Source organism: Erinaceus europaeus, chromosome 10, assembly GCF_950295315.1.
Source record: "Erinaceus europaeus chromosome 10, mEriEur2.1, whole genome shotgun sequence".
NCBI classification, from domain to species: Eukaryota; Metazoa; Chordata; class Mammalia; order Eulipotyphla; family Erinaceidae; genus Erinaceus; species Erinaceus europaeus.
In genome coordinates, this window is record NC_080171.1 from 27,256,358 (window position 1) to 27,264,270 (window position 7,913).

Below are 7,913 nucleotides of genomic sequence, written 5' to 3' on the forward strand. Positions count from 1 at the left end.
GCATGTGAGTCTCTGAGAGGCAGTGGCTCCAAGCCTGCCTCCACGAGGGGGTGCCTCCTCAGCAGTGTGCACACACCACTGCCTCAGCATCACGTCTGAGGACTCCCAAGGGGGACTGCTTTGATAAGCCCTCATTCCACACACAAGTAAATGGAGGCTCAGGTAGGTGAGGGGACCTGCCGAGGACCCAGGTCAGGTCTAATCTCCGTGTCCTGAACAGGGATAAGTCAAACGGTCCTGAGAGGAGGAACTAGAGCTGAGGGGTAGGGAGGACTTGTGCCAGAGACACAGCACAGCAAATTTAGGATAATACATGTATATATGCTTCACATCATCAGTTAAACAATAGGCAATCGGTTACATAAGTTCAAGCAGCCCCTGGTGCTTATGAACTCCTACTATATGTTTGGGTTTATTCAGCAGCCAGCAAAGCCAAGGCCAGGTCAGAATGTTCTGCTAATGTTTGCAGACATAACTGGAGAAGTTGCGGGTTCAATCAAAGGCCATGGGGTCCTTTCCCATGCTTATCTTCCGGCAGCCTTGTTTGCTCCAGGGCCTAATGAAGTCTTGCCTTTTGATGGTCACCTACAGCCAGGGACTCCACAACCTGGTGGCTTCTCCTTCTCCTCCTCCTTCTCCTCCTTCTTCTCCTTCTCCTTCTTCTTTTTTTATTTTTCTTTTTTTAATATTTATTTATTCCCTTTTGTTGCCCTTGTTTTATTGTTGTAGTTATTATTGTTGTTGTTACTGATGTTGTCGTTGTTGGACAGGACAGAGAGAAACGGAGAGAGGAGGGGAAGACAGAGAAGGGAAGAGAAAGACAGACACCTGCAGACCTGCTCCACCGCCTGTGAAGCGACTCCCCTGCAGGTGGGGAGCCGGGGGCTTGAACCGGGATCCTTATGCTGGTCCTTGTGCTTGGCGCCACGTGCGCTTAACCTGCTGTGCTACCGCCTGATCCCCCTCCTTCTTTTAATTATTTATTTATTCCCTTTTGTTGCCCTTGTTGTTTTATTGCTGTAGTTATTATTGATGCCATCATTGTTAGATAGGACAGAGAGAAATGGAGAGAGGAGGGGAAGACAGAGAGGGGGAGAGAAAGACAGACACCTGCAGACCTGCTTCACTACTTGTGAAGTGACCCCCCTGCAGGTGGGGAGCTGGGGGCTCAAACCAGGATCCTTATGCCAGTCCTTCTTCTTCTTTTTAAATATTTATTTCCTTTTGTTGCCCTTGTTTTTATTGTTGTCATTGTTATTGATGTTGTTGGATAAGACAGAAAGAAATGGAGAGAGGAGAGGAAGACAGAGAGGGAGAGAGAAAGATGGACACCTGCAGACCTGCTTCACCACCTTTGAAGAGAGTCCCCTGCAGGTGGGGAGCCGGGGGCTGGAAGCAGGATCCTCAGGCCTGTCCTTGTGCTTTGCACATGCACTTAAGCCGTTGCCCTACCACCTGACTCACCCTCTTTTTTTTTTTTTTAAGATTTTTAAAAATTTATTTATGAGAAAGTTAGGAGAAAGAACCAGACATCATTCTCATATATGTGCTGGCCAGGGATTGAACTCAAGACCTCATGCATGAGAGTCCAGTGCTTTTATCCACTGTGTCACCTCCTGGACCACACAACCTGGTGGCTTCTGACCCACCGTGCCACCTCTAGATAGGAGACTGACTGCTCACACTGACTGAAGCTGCACCATTTCTGTACCCTTAGCAGGGCCACCAGCCCCAAGTGACCACAAACTGAGAGATGGCCGTGCTTGAGTGAACTGTGCCTATCAGTGGCTCAAGAACATGGAACAGGGCTGGGAAGGTAGCACAGTGGTTATGCAGAAGTCTTTCATGGTTGAGGCACCAAAAGGTAGGTCCCAGGTTCAATCCCCAGTACCACCATAAGCCAGAGCTGAGCAGTGCTCTGCTAATATATATATGGAGGGGTGGAAATAGCAAAATGGTTATGCAAAGAAACTCTCATGCTTGAGACTCCAAAATCCCAGTTTCAATTCCTTGGACTACCATAAACCAGAGCTGTGCAGTGATCTGGTTTAAAAAATACATAAATAAAGTAACAGTGGTCCAGGATAAAGTGGATAAAGCATTGGACTCTCAAGCATGAGGTCCTGAGTTCAATCCCTGTCAGCACATGTACTAAAGTGATGTCTGGTTCTTTCTCCTATCTTTCTCATTAATAAATAAATATTTAAAAATAGATAAATAAAGTAAAACAAAAAGTAATAAAATGGGGTGGGGGTAGATAGCATAGTGGTTATGCAAAGAGACTGTCACTCCTGAGGCTCCGAAGTCCCAGGTTCAATACCACACACCACCATAAACCAGAGCTGAGTAGTGCTTTGGTGTTTCTCTGTGTCTTTCTCTTTCTGCATCTCTCTCAAAAAAAAATAATAATAAAATACTTTAAAAAGTAATAAAATGGTTAAAAAAAAAAAAAGGAACATTTCATTTCCACCATGATGGCATGTTAAAATGGTACCATCGTGCACATGTTGGATTAAACGGATGGGCTTGGTATGAGAGGCCAAGTGAGCTAGAATGTCACCTGACTGCTGTCACTGCCTGTGTTGTCATCCTCTTCCCCAGGAGGGTATATGTACCGGTCATGATGCCCTGGTTTGCTCCTATTGTCTGGGATGGGACCTTTGACATCACCATCCTGGATGAGCAATTCAGAAACACCACCATTGGACTGACAGTGTTTGCCGTCAAGAAGTAAGAGTCATCGGGTGGAGGTATAGCATAATGGTTATGTGAAAAGACTTTCTTTCTTTCTTTCTTTCTTTCTTTCTTTCTTTCTTTCTTTCTTTCTTTCTTTCTTTAAGAAAGGAGACATTAAGAAAACCATAGAATAAGAGGGGTACAATTCTGCACAATTCCCATAACCCGATCTCCACATCCCATCCCCTCCCCTGATAGCCTTCCCATTCTCTATCTCTCTGGGAGTATGGATCCAGGGTCATTGTGGGTTGCAGAGGGTGGAAGGTCTGGCTTCCTTAGCGAAGAGACTTTCATGCCTGACGCTGTTAAGTCCCAGGTTCAGGGAGTCGGGCGGTAGCGCAGCGGGTTAAGCGCACGTAGTGCAAAGCACAAGGACCAGCATAAGGATCCCGGTTCAAGCCCCCGGCTCCCCACCTGCAGGGGAGTCGCTTCACAGGCAGTGAAGCAGGTCTGCAGGTGTCTGTCTTTCTCTTCCTCTCCTCTCTCCATTTTTCTCTGTCCTATCCAACAACGACAACATCACTAACAATAGCAACAATAAAAACAACAAGGGCAACAAAAGGGAAAATAAATAAATATGATAAAAAAAAATTTTTTTAAAGTCCCAGGTTCAATCCCCCACACCACCATAAGCCAGAAAAAAAAAGAAGAAGTAAGTGTCAGGGAGTAGGGAAACAGTTTGACTGGTAGGGCTCTGGAGTTTCATGCTTGAGGTTCTTGGTTTGATTCTTGGCACTGTGTGTACTCAAGTGGTGCTCTAGTTCCTCTCTCTTTCTCTTTCTCTTTGTTTCATATAAAAACTCTTTTATGGGAGTCGGGTGGTAGCGCAACGGGTTAAGTGCACGTGGCGCAAAGTGCAAGGACCCGGGTTTGAGCCCCCGGCTCCCCACCTGCAGGGGAGTCGCTTCATAGGCGGTGAAGCAGGTCTGCAGGTGTCTGTTTTTCTCTCCTCCTCTCTGTCTTCCCCTCCTCTCTCCATTTCTCTCTGTCCTAACGACGACATAAATAACAACAACAATAATAAGTACAACAACAGTAAAAAAGATAACAAGGGCAACAAAAGAGAAAATAAATAAATATTAAAAAATTTAAAAAACAACTCTTTTGTAAGGGCCAGTGAAATAGCTCCCTTGAACATTGTGTGCTTTGCCGTGTGTGTAACCCAGGTTCGAGCCCAGCCCCCATTATGTTGAAGGAAGTTTCAGGGCTGTGATCTCTTTCATTCTCTCTATCTCTCTATCTTTAAAAAATTAAACAAGTAAATTAAAACTCTCTTATGAGTGATAAATAAAAAAATATTGTCCAAGAGATAGCATAATGGCTAGAACATTGGGCTTAAAAGCATGAAGTCTTGAGTTTCTTCTTCTAGCGTTTGCCCTTCTTCCGTAGCCAGTCAACAGCGTCAGGTTGAGCCTGATGTCAAGTTTCGAGACCTCCTTTGAATCTGGAGAGGTGGCAGTCGTTGACTATGTGGGTCATAGTCTGTCTGGAGCCGCAGGGGCAGTTCGGGTCGTCTCTGGCTCCCCAGCGATGGAACATAGCGGCGCAGCGGCCATGGCCTGTTCGATAGCGATTGAGGAAGGCCCAATCATAACGTGCTAGGTCAAAGCCGGGTTGACGCTTGCAGGGGTCTGTGATGAGGTGTTTGTTCTTGACCTCAGCTGACTGCCAACTCTGTTTCCAAGAGACTGGAACAGAGAAGTTCAGTGTAGGCATAGGGGACCAGATTGGGTGACGAGACGTCAAGCGTTGGACAGGGTGGGCGAAGATATCCGCGTATATTGGCAGGTCCGGTCGAGCGTAGACGTGGGAAATGAACTTAGATGATGCTGCATCCCGACGAATATCTGGCGGGGCGATGTTGCTAAGAACTGGCAGCCATGGAACCGGGGTGGAACGGATGGTTCCAGAAATTATCCTCATGGAGGAATATAATTTGGAATAGACCAAGTGGACATGGGGGCTACGGAACCATACTGGGGCACAGTATTCTGCAGTGGAATAGCATAATGCCAGAGATGAGGATCGTAGTGTGGAAGCGCTCGCGCCCCATAAGGAGCTGGCCAGTCTTGCAATGATGTTATTCCTCGCGCCCACCTTTGCTGCAGTTTTTATGAGATGTTCGTGAAATGACAGAGTGCGATCGAGAGTAACGCCAAGATAGACTGGCTGGCTTCATGCCGGATTCTCGTATCGCCAAGCTGCACATTAAGCTCACGCGAGGCCGAGGAATGGTGTAGATGGAAAACAGATGATACCGTTTTTGCAGTGCTAGGGATTAGTCGCCATTTTTTATAGTAATCAGATATCAGAGACATGTCTTTCTTGAGTGTTTCCTCGAGGATGTCGAACGTGGATGCCTGAGTTGCACAGCAGATGTCATCGGCGTAGATGAACTTCCTTAAAGAAGTTTCTGGGAGGTCATTGATGTAAATATTAAATAGCGTAGGAGCCAGAACAGAGCCCTGGGGGAGGCCACTTGAGACAAGTCTCCATCTGCTAGATTTGTCACCCAGATGCACCCGGAATCTTCTGTTTTGGAGAAGAAACGATAGATATAGTGTTGGCCACCCATGGAGGCAGGCATCTTGAGATCTTGACTAGGAGACCACGGTGCCAGACCGTGTCATAGGCTGCTGTGAGATCAACAAAGACAGCACCCGTCTTTAAGTTCTTCTGGAATCCATTTTCAATGTAAGTTGAGAGGGCCAGGGCTTGTTCGCAGGTAGATCTTCCTGGGCGGAAACCAGCTTGGGCGGGTGATAGGAATTTCTCTGTAAGATGAGAAATACGTGACAGAAGCAGCCTCTCAAGGAGTTTGTAACACATGGAGAGGAGAGAAATTGGTCTATAGCTGGCGGCCAGTGTTGGGTCTTTCTTTGGTTTCAAAACCTCTATAATCTTCGCATGACGCCAAACTTTGGGCATAGACTCAGATTCCAAGATGTGGGACAGGAATGAAGCGAGCCACTTCTTTGCCGCCGCGGGACCCAGGTTAAGAATGAGTTCTGGGGTGATGTTATCATAGCCAGCAGCTGTTCCCGGTTTAACCCTCTTCAAAGCGTCTTCCAGTTCAGACAGTGTAAAGGGAGAGAGTTTTGGAGATGGACAAGATAACCGGAAGTGGGATGACCACTCATGGGAAATTTCTCTTTTCCAGACTGGGTCGATCTTAGCACGTCCAACTTGAGTTAGGTGACTGGCCACTGAGTTTGGAGATATGGGAGGATGGGAGACGGGAGGGGGTTGGCTACGGGCACCCAGACTGTGAAGAAGCTTCCAGGCCTTCCTACTTGAGTTTGGTCCTGGGTATTAGGGCTGGGAAGATAAAATGATAATTATCCTAGAAAACTTCAGTGGGGAAGATAGTGTAATGCTTACACAAACAGACTCTAATGCCTGAGGCTCCGAAGTTCCTGATTCAGTCCCCTATACTAGCACAAACCAGAGTTGATCAGTGTTCTGGTTAAAAAAAAGAGAGAGAGAGACTTTTTGGGACCAGGCAGTGGTGCACTTACTTGGTTAAGCACATACGTTGTAGTGCACAAGGACCTCGTCCCCACCTGTAGTGGGAGAGCTTCACGAGTGATAAAGCAGGGCTGTTGGCACCTCTCTGTCTCTTTCCCTATCCGCCTCTCAATTCTTCTTTGTCTCTATGCATTAGTAAATAAATAATTTAAAAAAATATTTATTCATTTATTCCCTTTTGTTGCCCTTGTTGTTTTATTGTTGTAGTTATTATTGTTGTTGTTATTGATGTTGTTGTTGTTGGATAGGACAGAGAGAAATGGGGGGGGAGAGAGAGGGGGAGAGAAAGATAGACACCTGCAGACCCGCTTCACTGCCTGTGAAGTGACTCCCCTGCAGGTGGGGAGCCAGGGGCTCGAACCGGGATCCTTATGCCTGTCCTTGTGCTTTGCGCCACGTGAGCTTAACCCTCTGCACTACCGCCCGACTTACCCCCAGACATTTTTTTTTAAATTTATTAATAAGAGAGAAAGGAAAGAGATTGAAATTCAGAGAGAGAGAGAACTGAGTCATCACTCTGGCACATGCGATGCCAGGGATCCAATTTAGAGCCTCATACTTGAAAGTCCACTGCGCCACCTCCAGGCTGCCTTTCTGGCTTGACTTTGCTTCATTCCCCTGGACACTCCTATCTCTGTGAATTCACACCTCCCGTCTCTGTGAATTCACAGGCATCTCTGTAAGTGTGATCCTGTGGGGCTGGCTCCCTGCGGCTGGCTCAGTCTTTAGCACAAAGCTCTCCAGGCCCCGGCTGAAGTAGACAAGACAGTTGGGCTTTTTTCTCTGGTTTCCTGCTGCTGGGCCTATGCTGACATGCACTGCTCTGTGGGTGGCCCTCTTGTTCTTAGTACGTGGTATTCCTGCAGGTGTTCCTGGAGACTGCTGAGCAGTACTTCATGGTGGGACACAGGGTCATCTATTATGTCTTCACCGATCGGCCGGTCGACGTGCCCACAGTGGCCCTTCGGCCAGGCTGGCAGATAGTGGTCCTCCAGGCCCAGAGCTACCCACGCTGGCAGGACGTGTCCATGGGGCGCATGGAGATGATCAGCGAGCTCTGCAAGGGGCGCCTCCTGGGGGAGGTGCAGTACCTGGTGTGCCTGGATGTGGACATGAAGTTCAGGGACTATGTGGGTGTGGAGATCCTGTCCCCTCTCTTCGGCACCCTCCACCGTGGCTTCTACACTGCCAAGCGCCAGTCCTTCACCTACAAGCGCCGCCCACAGTCCCAGGCCTTCATCCCCGAGGATGAAGGTGACTTCTACTATACAGGAGGCATCTTTGGGGGGTTGGTGCCAGAGGTCCGCCAGCTCACCGCCAACTGTCACCAGGCCATGCTGGCAGACCGGGACCAGGACATCGAGGCTGTGTGGCACGATGAGAGCTACCTCAACAAGTACTTGCTGTATCACAAGCCCACCAAGGTGTTGTTCCCCCGAGTACCTCTGGGATGAGAGGATGTGGTAGAGACCGCCCTTCCTCAGGAAGCTGCGTTTTGTGGCTGTGCCCAAGAACCGTACAGCCATCCGCACCCTGTGACACCGCCTGGACTACAACCCGCTGGTCCCACTGCCTTTGCTTTGCTTTCTTGAAGAGACGGAGGTCAGGCGGTGGATGGCACACCTAGTAGAGCACACATGTTACCATGC

The 7,913-nt window shown here is 48.2% G+C and overlaps 1 protein-coding gene across 1 annotated transcript; it reads left to right on the forward strand.

Moving 5' to 3' along the window:
- Nucleotides 1–2,623: 2,623 nt before the first annotated feature.
- On the forward strand, nt 2,624–7,913 carry ABO (ABO, alpha 1-3-N-acetylgalactosaminyltransferase and alpha 1-3-galactosyltransferase). The gene is made up of 3 exons (XM_016187392.2): nt 2,624–2,730; nt 2,973; nt 7,113–7,913. The coding sequence occupies exons 1-3, from the start codon at nt 2,624–2,626 to the stop codon at nt 7,716–7,718; spliced, it is 714 nt and encodes a 237-aa protein (XP_016042878.2). The 3' UTR covers nt 7,719–7,913.

Coding starts and splice junctions, on each gene's coding strand:
- ABO (XM_016187392.2), top strand. CDS start 2,624: ATGCCCTGGTTTGCTCCTATTGTCTGGGATGGGACCTTTGACATCACC.